The 16454-nt window shown below is 44.6% G+C and overlaps 2 protein-coding genes across 2 annotated transcripts; both read right to left on the bottom strand.

Moving 5' to 3' along the window:
* Positions 1-8574: 8574 nt before the first annotated feature.
* drd1a (dopamine receptor D1a) lies at positions 8575-10657 on the bottom strand. The gene has a single exon (XM_084009651.1). It carries the CDS (start codon positions 10638-10640, stop codon positions 9519-9521), a length of 1122 nt encoding a protein of 373 aa, XP_083865777.1. The 5' UTR covers positions 10641-10657; the 3' UTR covers positions 8575-9518.
* Positions 10658-15095: 4438 nt separating this feature from the next.
* On the bottom strand, positions 15096-16033 carry LOC311013548 (uncharacterized protein). Its single transcript, XM_084009654.1, has 4 exons — positions 15847-16033; positions 15699-15752; positions 15464-15589; positions 15096-15376 (listed from the first exon to the last, which is right to left on the bottom strand). Exons 1-4 carry the CDS (start codon positions 15988-15990, stop codon positions 15278-15280), a joined length of 423 nt encoding a protein of 140 aa, XP_083865780.1. The 5' UTR covers positions 15991-16033; the 3' UTR covers positions 15096-15277.
* Between the last annotated feature and the right edge of the window lie 421 nt (positions 16034-16454).

Genomic DNA, 16454 nt, shown 5'->3' with positions numbered 1-16454 from the left:
CCAGTGAGTCATCAATCTCCCCCGTGGCCTCCATTGTACTGAAGTGAGTTTGAGCCCTGCAACACTTTCTGGTAACTTAATAACACGCTTGCCGTCGAGATGCGATATTCACCCAGATACGCTGAAAGAGTGATTCACAAAGACACATGCAATGGGGAATACATTCCAGGGATGTTCTATGGGAAATATGGGAGAGTGGCTGTCTTTGTAACTCTCCGTAGAGTCTTGTTGTCTCCAAAATGTCTACTTAACAGACTTTGGAATCCAGTTAGAAGAAGAAATTTGGACTTGTCCCTAATTTGGCACCTAAGTTTGTGCTTAGAATTTTCCATGTACACATTTTCAAGAGGCTCATGTAAATATGCCCTCGTAGCTATTCTCCTAAATCATGTAATCCAGCAAAGCCAGCTTCACCCCTGTCTGGTCACATATTGAATTATTGATAAACAGAAGGTGGGCTGAGCATGGGAGCAGACTTCCAGATGGGACAATTAAAGAAGATTAACATAGTCCTCAGTAAAAACCATCCATCTCCACTTCCCGTCCAGCACTCTGTCGCCCTAATGTTGATCAAATGCAAATCCTTTGTTTAAATAGACCATTTCAATGTGTATTCACCCGCCTCGTTAGCAACACTAGCGGCTCCCTGATCGCCGTCGGTCACTTTGGTCCAGAGGTAAATATCGTAACAGTGAAGTTTGCAGAGGCGTTCGTTGTCGCCAGACGATGACTACTAATGAATTTGAAATCCCCCTGACTTTTCCTCTCGTTCCACCAGCAGGTTAATATTTGTGGCTTTGTGTAAAACGTCTCAACAGCTATTGGATTGGAGTGCCGTGAATATTAAACCACAGCTAATGAAAGCAGTTCATAATTGCATTGTGCCAAAATGTCAGCTGTCACAGGGTAATATGGTACCAACGTTGTTTTCAAGAGACGGTGACAATGAGTACAGAGACCTGCATGGGTTCAAACCCCCAAGCATCCACATTACTGTGGTGTCCTTGACACACACACTCAGCCGCTAAGAGGCTGGCATGTCACCAACCCTGACCTTTGACCTCTGCATAGATGAGCAGCACAGAAAAGAGATTTTTTTTCCCTATGGGAGTCGTGTTTCATCGTTATGCACAGTGAGCCCTGAAGTGGGTTACAGCAGGGTTACACGGGTTAAAGCAGCATTTGGTCGGGTGGAGAATCGGTGGTGGTGGTGGGCTCTTCTCCCGCTCTGTTGTTGGTTTGAATTCAAACCTAAAAATCAAGTCAGACAGATGCCACAGGAAAGCCTGTCCACACTGAAGGTGAGGGGAGAAGGCCAGATTTAGTTTTTTTTCCACATGGATGCAGTGTGACACCAAATTAAACAGTTAAGTAGCAGAAAGGTCATTAAATTGTTTTCGGTTCTCTGGCTGCAGCAAAAGAAAGGAACACAAATGCTTGTCTCCCAGCTGTGTCTCCTGTGTTTTTCGTGTGTGTGTGTGTGTGAGCATGTTTGAGTCCGGTCGTGCTCGTCTGGTCCCATCTGAACTTTCCAGAGGGTAAAAGAGGTTCCTGCTGTGCTCCTATTTGACAAGTGCCTTCCTAAAATAGACCAGGATGTGTCTGCTGTCTGCTTCTCTCCTATGGAAGTGAAAGAGGGGGGGGGGGGGAGCAAAGCCGCAGTAGCATCCTGCTGCAATAATGGATGTGTGAGTTGTTTCTATTCCTGGATCATTTGAGTGAAGCTGTGTTGACTCCTTTTTTTCTTAATTCATTATTATTACAGTTGTTAATTATGATTCATCCAGTGCATCAACCATCGGTTCTGTCTGCATTGATCTGATAAGATAAAAAACTAATTGAGAATGAGTCACTTTAGCTTCAGGAATGAGTCTGTTTGAAAGGGCTTTTACTGAAATGACTTGACATTTGTAATAAAGCACCTCACGTTAGCGTACATCATTTCTTGTGAACCGAAGCTCTGCATTCACATCATCTGCGAGCACTTTGACTTTGTTCTCCTCTAAAAGGAGGATAATACTCACTGCTCCTCAATGAGACCCTGTTGGTCAGAACATTTGAAGGTACAGATATTGCATTTTAACATTCCGAGGAAAACAACCTGGCGATTTGGTGTTGATGCTTCGCTGAACCTATAAAGGATAGTAGTATGGCAGCGCTCTGAGAAACTGCCTACTCCGTTTGTAAGTACTTTGTCAATCTATCCAACCAGTTTTTACCGGCGGTGCTATCTTTTCACCTTTTTAGAAGAATGAAAATATGAAACGAGCTATTATGCATAATTTTTTCTTTTGACAATTTTGTAAAAATGACTCAAATGAGTGTTTACAAATTCCATCAAAATGCCAAAAATAATAATAAAAATACACTGTGATCAAATTAGAACTAATTCGTCATAGATCCACAGCTCCAATTATTATTATTTTTATTCAATTTAAATTTGGACTAATCCACCACTTACAGCTAAAGAGAGCAGGATTGTAACATGCTGTCTCCACTCTATGCATCTCTTGTACTCCTCTCATATTTATAGGACACCACAGTGTGAGAAAGGCTCATGAGAAATGAAGCAGGCTTGTAGTCTGCCAACATGTGCTTTTAATAGCATTAACAATGTGAAGCCCTAATAACCAGCCACATACTGCACACGGCTCTTATTAACACAACACTATACAACAGTGTCTTTCTGAGATTTAGTTCCTTCAAGGAGAAAGTGGTCTGGTTCTGCTTTAAAGCTGTTTCGTTGTCAAAGTTCCCTGTTTCGTCCTCAGCGCTCCAGCGGTCTTTCGAGCCCAGCTGTCCTTATCTCCCTCCCCTGTCCTCCGTCCTGCTCTTCCCGTCTCTCTGCTGGGGATGTTTGTGCAGCTTGTCACCGTGCCATCACTCCAGTGGCATGTCTGTCACTGAGTGGTCTTCTGTTCTACCCTCTCCGCTCTTTTAATCCCCTTTTTCAGATGCACAGAGCAGAACCTAAAAAATGTGCCCGGCTTTTAAATTCTCCCGGGAGATGCTGGCTTTGATTCTAAATGTATGTTGTTTATTTCTGCCAAGCATATTAAAATCAGTCATTTACTTTGTAATTAGGATTTTATTTTATTTTTTAACCAACTGTCACTCATTGCATGAGCAATAAAAATAGTCAAATGTTCGCCTAATGTTTGTATAGATTTACTGTAAGAAAGGCTGGATTGAGTTGCCTACCAGCAGCAAAACAACAAAAACAATTCCCGTATGATCACACTACATACTCAAAATGAATATGTAGTTTTGAATTGACCCTTTGCTAAACCCTGTTCCCTGCAGCTACACCATCAAGCTGTCAGAGCTACCATGGAGGCCATGAACTGTCACTAACTGCACTCCCTGCACAAATATTTGGGGAAAAGCAAAAGCAATTTCAGAGTGAAGCAGACAGAAGGGTCTAGAAGGATATATCCAGGATGTCAAACTCATTCAGCAGTGAAAACAGGTTAAAAAGATAGAAGCTATACGGCTACACATCACAGTGTAAAAGTGAACCACCAGAAGCTTGTGAGAATATGAACAACATTGTCCCTGTAAAGCCGTGTAGGTCTTTTCTTGTGTCAGCAGCGACCCTACCCGCTCCAGTCGTCTAGCAACCAGCTGGGGTTGACAAGAAAGAGCATAGAATAAGTAATATGATTCCAATTAATATGATTCCAATTAAGTGAGAGATCATATTTTATTCTTTTTATTTTATATTATGATGGAGGATATTTCTCTCCGGGTTCTCCGGCTTCCTCCCACAGTCCAAAGACATGCAGGATGGGGATAGGTTAATTGGTGACTCTAAATTGCCCGTAGGTGTGAATGTGAGTATGAATGGTTGTCTGTCTCTACATGTCGGCCCTGTGATAGACTGGTTACCTGTCCAGGGTGTACCCTGCCTTCGCCCAATGACAGCTGGGATCGGCTCCAGCCCCCCCCTGACCCTAAATACAGGATAAGCGGTAGAAAATGGATGGATGGATGGATGTAGGATATACTTCACCACCGAAACCTACCAAATCGTCACCGGCACTCAATGAATCTTTGGTCTGTGAGGGTCTTCAAAAAAAAAAAAAAAAAAAAAAAAAAATTAAATATATATATATAAATGTATGTATCTAGAGAGAATGCCAAGAGTTGGTTTCAGACTATGGAGGTGTGGTCATGTGACATGACAGTAACCTCAGCCAGCAAAAGAAGCTTTCGACACATTCTTCCAAAACTGCACGAATCACCTGAGAACTGAAACTGTGTAAGAGTAACACATTACCATTACTATTTACGGCGCTCTTTAATGATGCATAGTGTTTCCCAAGCAGCCTTTGGCAAAGAAGCATCACATGTCTCACCTGCTTCGTTTACCATTTTCATCCAATAATGCCTTTTTCTTTTTTTTTAAAAAAAGGTGTTGAAACCACTATAACACCTTAACGAGTCTGAGCGTCGGCACACATGGCATCAGCTCAAATCCTATCACGGTCAGCGCTGTTTACTAGGCCAGACAGACAGCAGCCGTCATCTATCTTAAGCCCAGGTGGAAGGGACAACTATCTCGCTGTGTCCCTGCAGAGTTGTCACTAATCATTCTGTTGTTCCGTCTCCGCCTGTTCCTGCTGCTGATGCTGTGCTCTTAAAGAGATGAGACACATCTCCTCTTCCCCACAAGTTGGCTGATTAGCATTCGCATCATCACGATTCACCCATAGGGGATCCTACCAGCGTGAGCCTCAACGTTGGCATCATTAATGGCATGATCTCCACTCCGTCTCCGACAGACAGCACCTCTCTCTCCAGCTGAGCTGCAGAGTGTGCGTGGCTGCAGTGGACATCGCCGCTATTCCTCAGTCAGGCTCATTTGCACCCGGCATATTATTCATTGTATAATTGGATCTGCTTTCACCGACTTGGTTTCGTACTTATTTGACATGCTTCGGTGACGTCGTCGCCTCTGCCATGCTGACAGTCAGTCATAGGCCAGAGATGAGGGCGATATGAGCGGCCAGTACATCAAAGCTGCCTTTATTTCACTGGAGGATTTGATCGAGGGACAAATTTAGCAAAGTCCCAGGTCAACTCATCTCCATTTTCGGCCCATCTCCAGCAGAGGTCACTCCATGACACGCTATGGAAACTGTATCAGTTTATGAGGGATTAAATGCTCTGAGTTCAGATGATTTAGGCATCAATGAAGGAGGAGGGGGAACAAATCCCCACATGTATAACAAAAACAAATAAGATAGTTAAGTGGATTAATGAGCAGTCGCTATGTTCTGCTCATAAGCGGGCCTGTTGCTGCATCGTCTCTTGCTTTTATTGCTTCACATCCTGCCACTTAGAGATGGGTGTCAAATGAATGGAAAAGCCTGACTAATTAGGTGAAGCAACATAACGGATGCAGATGCACTCACAAAGGACAGAAGGGTCACTGATTGATTTGATGAGGATTAGAATGATGTGAATAATATGATCTGATCACAGGCACTCGAACCTAACATGAGTTAAGAGGGAGATCGCAGCAACGTTTTTGTACTCTCCGGAGAATGATGTTCTACCCTTAAAGACTTCCAGGGAACATTGGCTTTTCCTTTCATCAATGCGTCTGTATATTAAAATTTCTATTTTGACTTGTCGTAAAAGCGCTGAAAGTTTTGCCCTCCCTCACTGTCTAATAACTGTAATAATTATTTTTCTCCGCTCTCTCTCTCTGAAAAGCCTTCTTTGATTCTCCCTCTCCCCTCATTCCCTTGCTCCTTTCCCAGTGGTAGGGTCAGAGGGCCTGTCCTCTCCACTGGAGCCAGTTGGAGTGACGAATGGCAGCACGGCACAGCCAGCGGCCCGCAGCACAAACAGTAAACAGAGCGAGGGTGGAGGAAGAGAGTGGAGGAGTGTGATAAGAAAGAGAAAATGACGAGCAGGGGTAAAACTAGCAAAGAGGAACGGAGGGGCTTTCCACAAAGGACAAACACTAAAGGTCAAAAAAGATGTGCGGGGCGATCTCGTATCTATTTTTGAAGCGCTGTGCCAAATGTTCTCACGTTCTTTTTCAAATGTATGGATGAACGGATGAACAAATGATGGGAAAGGTTTCCCCTCGACGAGCGGATGCGTGCGGCAGCAGTGGCCTGACGCGTGCTCGCTGAGCTCCCCTCTTCTCCGTCAGCTAAAAATGAACACAGAGCGTCTGTTTACCTCAACAAAGGAGATCAGACACAGAGCGACAGCATTCCTCAACATGCAAAGTGCATTCATGTCTGTCAGCACAGGCAACCGCCTTGACGCACTCTGGATGGAGTCGCCAACACGCTCGCTCTCAATTATGCTTATCTCGGTGCCGTGTGAGGTATTAAAAATGCATTAGGCTCCAGCGCAATTATGATAGCTCTTCCAGTTGTGAATAATACATATTTAATGGAGAGTAATACAGATTATTGCAAAATGTTTAATTGCATTTTAATTCTGTCAGATCCCAATTTAAGAGAGAGGGTGACAAGGAAATGATTAAGTGCATTTAAAAAATCCACTTTCACGTGGCCAGATGTGCCTATAAGCAAACAGCATGCGGGGATACTTCATTATGGATGTGACAGCAGTCTGACTTTGGTGATACTTGTGGGTTATGTGATATTTACAGAGTACCCTTTGAGTCTCCTTTTTAAGTAGCCATCGCTTGTTACTTACATAAGACTCTCTCTTTGCCCCTTTCTTCCTCTCTCCCTGTCTCAGTAAATCATTTCCCCAGGGCCAGTCATTAGCATCATCTGAAGTTGCCACGTCGAACATCGCTTCTCTGATGCGCCAATCTAAAAAGACAGTATCGCTTTGACGAGCTCCGATGCAACAAAAATGATAGCGAAAGCAAATAAATGTTCACAGAGCGCGCGGGGTCGACATTGCAAGGGATTCTGGGTTGGGGCGCTGGAGCAGGTGATGGTAGCGCTTGCGTTACACACATGCACAAACACCCTGTCTTGTCACCACCTCAGCCATCACTCTGAATGATGTCAGTCAAATTAATTGCTGGTCCCTTCCCGTAGCATGCTTGAGGAGGTTCCGCAGAGGCAAGGACAGTCCGAGGCCCAGAGTGAGTGGGCTTTAAAGGACAACTGTGTGTGCGTGAGACGGAGAAAGAGTTATCATCGCAGTATTTACACTTTATCAAATTTCTAATGAGCAGAAAATTAATTTGATTTTTTTTTAAATCCTCTAAATCTTTCAATACTTGCTGTTTAATGAGGGTGCGTCGTGAAAGTCATGAAGCAATCTCATTAGTGACTTTAAAGTCGAGCTGAAATTTAAAATGCCCTTTTAACCCTTTTAGATCTGACCACCCTGTCATATTGTGCAGCTATTTAACACTATATGATAATAAATAAGCCCCCATTTCTTTGTCTTTTTAACTGGCAATAGCTGGCGAACAGTGAGGGAATGTTCAACCGTGTCTTGCAGAACTAAAAAAAGCCACCACGTGTGTTTGTTGCTGCTTTGCTCTCCCGCCACACTTCAGCTGCCTCCACCTCCCTCTCACTCCTTTCGGAATATACTGGGGCGTCTAAGTTTAAGGGGATAAACCGCAGTGGTTGCTCTCTGCTTCATTAATTCTGCTCCAGATTGGCCCTTTCACTTCACTCATCGCGGCAATACATCACCAGAGTTATGCGGGAGTGAAATTCTGAATGGATTTAATTTAGACTCTGGTGTGAAATGTGCTTCGGGAGGTTTGATCTGCGAAGGTCAAAGCTGTGCAGCCAATGACACACGCACCACACAGTCACTTCCACGAGAATGGACACAAAACACTATTATTAAACTGTGCAGCGGCCAAAAGGAAAAAAAATGTTGTTTTATCTTATCTGCTAGATCCGAAGTGTGAGAACAAGTTGTGGATTTACGCAGGATTATGGGTGGGACTATTTCTTGAGCGGGTTGGTGCTCATGGTGGAGAAAAAACGATTTCAAACAAATAGATAATAAAGGCAAAGGGGCATTGCTATTCTATCATATAACATAGATGATGATAGAGCGGCTGCTTTTCTCCTATAAAAACATGAAGTTCTGTTTTTGAGCCCGCCCCCTAGCTACTCAGATCCAAGCTGAAACAGCAGCCTGTATTCTTCCTTCCATTCAATTACATCACTGTCACGTCAAATGACGTCACTCGATGCAGGAAGAACAACAGCTTTTGCAGCCGAAAATGGGAAATAATGATGCTCTCAGGGATTATAAGTGACATTTTTCGTGTGCTCACTTTTGTTCTTTTTCTCCAAATTTAAAGTGGCTTCAATAATCTGGCTAAACTGTGGTCTAATTGTCTGGCTGCTGCCGTTTCATGATGTCCAGATGTCAGCAACTACTTTAAGCCGTACAACGTTATCATGACCGATCTCATTGACAGCCAAACCTATAAAAATGAGACCCACGTTGTTAAAAACAGAGATTATTCTTTAATAACTCACTTTAACAAGCTAATTGAAACCGATTGATCCGAACATAATTCAGTCAATTACAATTCTTTATTAGTTCCTAAATAAGCACAATAGTCAAAGACACCACAAGTCAAGCAAAACCCGGTCTTTCATCTTAAAAGAGGTCATCAGCTGTTGTTCATGAAAAATACAGGACAAAGAAATAAGAGACACTCGTTCGTGAAACACTTTCAAACATTAAAACAAATAAATGATGAGGTTTCTGTTTACGTGACCTTTTTAAAGTCGGAGCGATTTGACGATAAACTGAACCGGTAACAACAATGAGCTGCAGCTTGACGAGCTGCATTTCTCTGTACATTCACGTCCAAAAGAAATTCAGGTCACAGGGTCGACTTCTCAGAACTTTCCTCAAAATCGCAACATGAATGGATTAAGAGGTAAAACTCAAATCTGTGCACGTACTTTACCTACGTGCTCATCTGTGTAGCTACATGATTTGGTGTGATGCTTTACCGCTGGACACCTCGCCGAGCACAGGATGTTCACGTAATGAGTAACGGTATTTTTCCGTGCGCTGTCATGTAATTTGTCATAGAGTGCATGCTGGGTGCCGCACTTCCACTGAATTTGGAGGAGTGTGTTTTGACAGCGTTTGTGTTTGTGTACGTGTGTGTGATGGTATTGAAGAGAGCGGCGTCTGACAGCATTAGGGTGTGTGCTGCCCAGTCATGGGATTATCTCTCCCAGGGGGCGTGTCGGCACCGCTGCGCTCCCAGCTCCCTGGCACAACAGCAAAGTCTTAATCTCAATCCCCAAATCCCCTCTCCTCTTTTAGGGAGCGTCTTCCGCATCGGAGACGATGCGGCGAAACCGACGCAGGATGCGGCGAGCTCCGCTCGGGACAGTCTGCATGCGGGCGGGTCACTCGCCAAAATGCAAACGCGCGGGGTACATGTAGGGTCACCGTATCCTTCAGTCACACCAACAGTCAGCACAGAGAGGAGCGTCGATCGGACCGGCCTCTGCAGGAACGCTCGGACTCTTAGCGTTAGGAATGAGTCAGTGCTGTGAGAGAGTCGTGAGTCATTTCTTGTTTAGACTGACCGTCTCTATGTTTTGGCCTCCTGGATACAGTCTGTGGCAGCCCAGCAGGAGGGAGAAGGCCTTGCGGAAATCTGCATTGAAGGCATAGATGATGGGGTTGAGGGAGGAATTAGCCCAGCCGAACCACACGAACACGTCAAACGTGGTGGGGCTGATGCACGGGAAGGCCTCCCCTCCGCTCGACTGCTCGCAGAAGGGCACCATACAGTTGAGGATGAAGAACGGGAGCCAGCAGCACACGAACACCCCCATGATCACAGACAGCGTCTTCAGCACCTTGGTCTCCCTCTTGAACGTCATTTTGAAAGAGCTCTCCGTCTCCGCGATGCTGGAGGAGGCCCCGCCCATGCTGTCGTGTCTGTTCTTGGCGCTTTCGGCCGCTCGCTCCAGGGCGGAGATCCGCCTGATCTGTCTGTGGGCAATGCGGTAGATCTGGGTGTAGGTGGCCACCATGATGGCCACAGGGATGTAGAAGCTTATGAGAGAGGTGGAGATGGCGTAGGTCCTGTTCAGGCTCGAGTCGCAGTTCTCCGGACTGCTGTGAGATGTAGCGTTGAAACCCGACGAGCCAGGCGAGCCGGCGAGAGCGGTGTACGATTGAGTTTGGGCCTTGTGCCAGTTGAGCTGCACCGGGATGAAGGAAATGAGCACAGACAGCGTCCAGGCTACGCTGATCATCACATAGGCCACTCTGGGTGTCATCTTCCTCTCATAGCGAAAGGGGCTGGAGATGGCCCAGTAACGGTCCAAGCTTATCACGCAAAGGTTCAAAATGGACGCCGTGGAGCACATGATGTCAAACGCCACCCAGGTGTCGCAGAAGGAGCCGAACGGCCAGAAGCCGGCGATCTCCGTCACCGCCTTCCACGGCATCACCAAGATGGCGACCAGGAGGTCGGACACGGCCAGCGAGATCACAAAAAAGTTGGTCACTTTGGAGCGCAGGTGGCGGAACTTGGTGACGGCGGCGCAGACGAGCGTGTTCCCCAGCAAGGTGGTGAGGATGAGCAGCGAGAGGAAACAGCCGGTGAGGACCCGGCTCGACGGAGCCTCTTCCAAAAACCCAGCGTCGATGACAGTCGTGAGGTTCATGAGATCCATCCCTGATCACGTGCGGGTCAGGGGGGGGGTTCCTCTTAAGTCATGCTGAGCAGTCGTGCTACATTACATCCACGGATTAGATTCTAGGAGGCTCCCGCGCTTCAGCCTTGCAAACAATCTCCATCATCGTGTCTTCTGACGAATGCTGGGGGATGAGATGTTTGAGGCAAACCCTCTCTGGGCACGACATTTGCCCCCCGACTTGGTAAATTAGATTTGACATCATTTGAGCTGCAGGAGTGAGGAAGCGGTGGTAACTTAAATCCTCGGTGTAATGACACCCAAGTCTGTCCGGTTTGCTCTCACACTGCTGTAATTTTAGGAATCCTCTGTCTGCTGACTGACGTCATCAGCAGCCCTGTGGATTAGATGAAATGAATTATACAACACTGGACACATCTGTATTCATTAAGATCACCGTTGTTGTCGTGCAAACGCAAACATTGCTTAAGAAGACTTTTATTTTTTTTGCCTTGCTGTTTACGTAAGCTCGGGATGCATCGTGTGTTTTGGCATGAAATCCGAAATTGAAACGAAATAATAAATAAGGATTTTCCAATGAGCGCGTTGTTATTATTAGGGCATGACGAAACACGAGTCACCTTCCTGCGTGCACGACAAAGATAACATTTATATAATTTGGGGAATATCAATCACCACGCACTCACCTCTTACTCACGGAGACGCGGCCAGCAGTGGCTGATTTCTACATTTCAAAATAAACGTCCCATCGCTTCCATCAGAAGTTCACAGCGTAAAGTCCATCCGATGAAAAACAAAAACAAAAAGGCACTCGGTGTCGGCGTCTGTTCGATAGAACCAACCAGAGAACAGTCCCATTATATCCTCGACGGGTTCCACATCCCTGACTGTTGAATAAATAAATACATAAATAGCACGCGCAACAGCGCCCGCGCGTCACCGCTCCTCCCGCAGCCTCTGCTCGCGTCTGCGGCCAACAGAATCCCGGAGACCCGCGTGCGCTTCGGCGCTCTGACGTTGTGCCATTCACGAGAAAGTGAAGTAGGAATGACGAGCATGTGATTGTGGCCCCTTGGCCACCAATCCCGCCATACTGCCTTCTAATGCACGAGCACGTCACGCCGGGCAACAGGTGACTTGTCACGAGTGGTGCCGATTGAACCCACTTGTTGTCAGCGGTGCTTTCTCTTAATTTGACTCAGAGAAAATCTGCACTGTGGTGCGGTTTTTAATTAAATTAAGATGCAGGTTATAAAACTGAATCAGGGCAAGGGCCAAACATCGCATGGCCCGTGGGTTACTGAGGCCACCTAATGGAGAAAAAGAATGATTGCGCCTGTAAACTGCAGGGACATAACCCCTCCCTATGAAGGGTTTTATTTCTGTGCAGGATTAGGAAGGACTGAAAAGAGATTTTTTTTATGAAAGACAGATTTATGCCCAGAGAGATGATTATAGATCATTCTTCATCAACCTTTCGGTGAGTTTCCATGTGTAGACTAATGTCACCTTCAGCATGCAGTCGTCATGTCTCCGGGCTCTGACCAGATAAACCGTGCACTGCTTGTAAAAAAAAAAAAAAAAAAAGGAAAAGAAAATCCTGGCAATATCTGTCAGCGTGCCCAGAGTTGTGTCGCTCAGTTCAGGCTGGTGTCCTGCATGCAGCGCATCATGGGATGCAGAAGCAATCGTGACATGCCAGCTGTCACCTTGCAGTGATGTAAGTGGTTCTGACATGAGGAAAAGAAACAGCTTTTACCCTTTCCCTTCACAAGCATCCTCGCTACAATACGTTTAATAGATGGGTAAAGGCCTTGGGATTCGAGGATTGATGATACAATAAGAGAGAATGTACTGTATGTTACCCCAAAACAATTTCCCAACCATATCTCACTCTGTGGAACGCTTCATCCAAATTTTGCAATAATAAACACCTCTGACAGTAAACACTACATTCTTATAATGATAATAGGGATATTCTATATTACATACATGACAAAGAAGTACAAATTTAAGATCTAAATTCTGCTTTCTACAGAAATAGTGGACACAATTTGCCGATGTATCGGTATGTCAAATGATAAAAAATTAAACTACTTGGGGTTTTTTTTGTCATTTGTGATGGAAATTGAATACCTCTGATTGTTGGATTATCGTCACCATGATTTCTTGGAAATTATAGCGTTCATGTTTTCATTTTTAAACCGTTTTCTGACGTTTTAGGCCTGAATTTATACAGCGCTTTTCTAGACCCCCTACATGTCCACATTCACACACATTCATATCCTGATGGCAGAGGAGCTGCCTGCCCATCAGGGAGTGACTAATCTAAGTCACTCACCCACATTCACACGCCGATGGCACAGCCTTCGGGGGCAATTTAGGGTTCAGTATCTTGCCCAAGGGCACTTGGAGAACGACATGCTCTACCGCCCCATGACAGTGGATGGACACATACAGAAAAGTAGATGACAATACTTTTTTTTTAAAGTGCATAGAGCAGAACAGACAAACCAAGCAGAAAAGGGAAGGCAGAGGGGAACAGATGGGAAGTCTGCTGAGAGCTACCAGAGAGTTGAGTGATTAAAGACAGGGAAACTTTATAGGAATAGCTTGACATTTATGGGAAATATACTAAGCAGATTTATACCACTTTTCAGATTTGTCCATTCAATACGAGCCTATACAGTTAGCTTTGCTTAGCATAGCACATGGGCTGGAAGCATTAAGCCCACACATTAATATATCTCATTTGATTAATCAGTCAACAATTAAACGTGTAAGAACAATTTGCATCTTTAGGAGAGTTTGTGTGCCAGAGTATTTCTAGTATGTTAGCTGTTTCAGGCCTTCGTGCTAAGCTAACATGCTACTGGCTGTAGCCTTTAATTACAAACGGACAGATATTGACAGTGGTATTGATCTTCTCATGTAATTCTCGGCAAGAAAGCGCATAAGCGTATTTCCCAAAATGTTGAACAAATCCTTTATCTTCAAACTTACTCTGTGACTTAATGAAATGTTTAGTATGTCACCTCATTAGTATCAGTGCTCTGCCTACCACTTTAAAAAACGTTCATCAATAATTTACCCAAAAGCCTGTCCTATTAGTGTTTACTGTTGCTGTTCTTTTTCAAAAAAAGATGGGATGTTCTTCCCTTTTCCCAGGTCCTCTTGTTCAGACAAAATCAAACACGGGTTCAAGAGTTCAAAGGTCAGAGGTGAGATCAGGGAAGCTGAGGTGCATTGTGGGTCTACTTCAGAGCATCTACCTCCAGCTGCCTTCTGCTCTGCTGCTGCTTCTCTGTGTTCAAAGGTGCAGCTGCTGCTCCTCTACCTCTCAACGTCTGATACAGCTTTAAGATCGTGCATCTGTTGGAGTTATGGCAAAACTCCAGAGTGCCTTTTGTCTGATGAGGGGTAATTAGCCACTAGCAAGACACGCAAACCTGCTACGAGTAAGACCGCTGAGATTAAAACGGGGCCAAAATGTTAGAAAACCTCAGCCCTCTCGCTGCTCCTGCCGCTGCATGTTAGTGTGAGAACACGATCCTGCATATTTATCAGTCATGCATATCTCTCCAGGTTCGTCGAGTCCATTTTTAAGTGCTGGCATGCAAACACTTCAAGTCTCACTGCTTGCCAGATGGGTAGAATAGACAACAGAGACTGATTCACTTAAGCTCTCTCCATTGTGTAAGAACTTGTCTAGGTTGGAATTCTTGCCAACCTGAGCGAGAAATTTGCCTTACGCTGTGATGCGCAAGTCTATCAGTCACGAGATTCTGCTCCTGTCGTCGCTGAATCAGGATTGGTGACAAAATATATTCTAGCGGTCTGTGGTCACCCAGAGGTCTAGGATAGAACCAGAGACCAAACCAGACTATGTGTATAAACCAGAGACTGTCTGTGTGGTACAAACAAGGTCACTTCCGTATTGATGCCTAGCTGACGTTATTTTGAGTGTTGATGGAGCAGCTACAGTGTTAGCATAGCCGAGCTCCAACAACCCGAAGCAGCAGCCCAGCAGGGGTAGGCGGCCGCGACAATGCCATGTGACCACAGGCACTCCACGACCGCATATGAGCGAGGGCCCGTCACGACACTGCTTGCAGTTTTAATTTTGTTATATTATTATATTGTATTTATTTTGGGTTCATATCGTTTAAATAAACCAGCCGATGTGTGTCCTGCTCATATTGAAGCATTGACCTGTTTGTGTTGATCTGTCGGTCGTGAGAATTCAGCTTGGCATCACCCAGCCTATCTGGGACTTCCACAACACGTACGACGGAGCAATAGCAGTTATTTCAACCGTAATTGATGAAACAGCATCGCTGTTGACAATAAACACAAATGAAACTCGTGTCCAAGTAACCCCAGGCGAACATTTGCTTTGCGTTTGGTGTGAACACGTTTTAACATCGGTTCCTTAAATAGCAGTGAACGGTTTACAAATACTCGATGTGAATATTTATGAAAGTAAATAATTTATTTGACAACAGCAGCACAATATTTCTGTACAGAAATAAGGGTTTTTCACATTGTGAACATTACTTTGTGCCATCCACTTGGTCGGATCAGTATAAAAGTAAATAAATAAATACAGGCTTAACACTTGCAGCAGCACTGCATGAAACAGAAAACCATTGTCTTCATCTTTTTCTTTGGTTGAGTTTCCTGAGGAATTCAGTGAACGGTTTAAAAGGCATCAAGCCCATTGGCCTCTCCACGGTTTGGCATTTGTGGTCATTCTGGAAGAGAAACAAGAGAGTTCAGTATACTCTTAGTCTTAGTAAAAACTCTAGTATCTGTCATCTGTCATATTTCTGTTGGCCAACCTGTTGTGGATCCAGAGCCTGCAGGTTTGCTTGCAGTTCTTGGAGAATGTGCTGGCTGTCTTGGTGTATCGTCACATTGTTAAGAAGGTTCGTCAGCTCCCTGACAAACACGCTCACACATGAGGCCTGCAACAAAGAAAATAACGAGTTAGGCTATCACGCCAATGACAAGGTGTGAAAAGTCATGTGCATCGTGGACAGAGCCCATTCACAGTGCTGAAGGTGCAAAACTTACCGTGGCATTTTTTGTCATAGTCTTCTTAAGCTTCGGCACCTTTATCATGTCTGACTATAAAAAGAAATAGTATTTAATTCATTAAGCACATGAATTTAAACAGTCATCAAGAGCCATGAGAGCACTAAGCTGCATGTTTTATACTTACTCCTGTGATAAGAGTTTTGTTGCCCATGTAGTATTTGTTGAGCGTCTCCAGCCTTTTTATAATCTCCGTGTTCAAGGTGACGTTTACCGTATAGCCGCAGCAGAGATGCAACAGGACAACTAGGGCGAACACGTTCTTCATCATACTGCAGCGTCGCCTCTCGTTCTCTCTTCCTTAACAGCTTCTGTTTGTGACGACTAATGTGATGACTATCTACACAATCTTTTCTTATATACAGAGGACAGAGCGGAAAGGGAAGTCAGTGATGTCATTGTGTACACCTACCTGGAAACATTGAAATGTAATGTGGTCTGGAAGATGCACATTTAAAAAAAAAATGCACACATTAGGGCTAAAACCCTCTAACCTCAGGACATTTTTTTAACTGATAAATGTCTTCCTCTACAACATTTTTTTTCTCACCTCTGTTATGAGTGAGTGGCAACAATGTTGTTTCACTGCATTCTGTAAGAAGACAATCTTAATAAGATGATGCAACTTTGTTACCTTGCACGACTTCTTTGCTTGTCTAGAGTTCATTGAGGAACTGTGCACAAATTTAAATAAAAGAGGCCTCTGTTGTGTTGTGAGGTATTAAATCTGTAAAT

The sequence above is a fragment of the Eutrigla gurnardus genome (assembly GCF_963514095.1).
Source record: "Eutrigla gurnardus genome assembly, chromosome: 5".
Lineage (NCBI taxonomy): Eukaryota > Metazoa > Chordata > Actinopteri > Perciformes > Triglidae > Eutrigla > Eutrigla gurnardus.
The sequence above is the reverse complement of the archived record's forward strand: the minus strand, read 5'-3'. Positions and strand labels throughout refer to the sequence as shown.

What these genes read in the sequence shown, in the direction of transcription:
- LOC311013548 (XM_084009654.1), bottom strand. Translation starts at nt 15,990, where the DNA reads ATGATGAAGAACGTGTTCGCCCTAGTTGTCCTGTTGCATCTCTGCTGC. An exon ending in CTATGACAAAAAATGCCACG is followed by an intron (nt 15,590 to 15,698) that starts GTAAGTTTTGCA and finishes TCTTTGTTGCAG; the next exon opens with GCCTCATGTGTGAGCGTGTT. An exon ending in AGGCTCTGGATCCACAACAG is followed by an intron (nt 15,377 to 15,463) that starts GTTGGCCAACAG and finishes TTTCTCTTCCAG; the next exon opens with AATGACCACAAATGCCAAAC.
- drd1a (XM_084009651.1), bottom strand. Translation starts at nt 10,640, where the DNA reads ATGGATCTCATGAACCTCACGACTGTCATCGACGCTGGGTTTTTGGAA.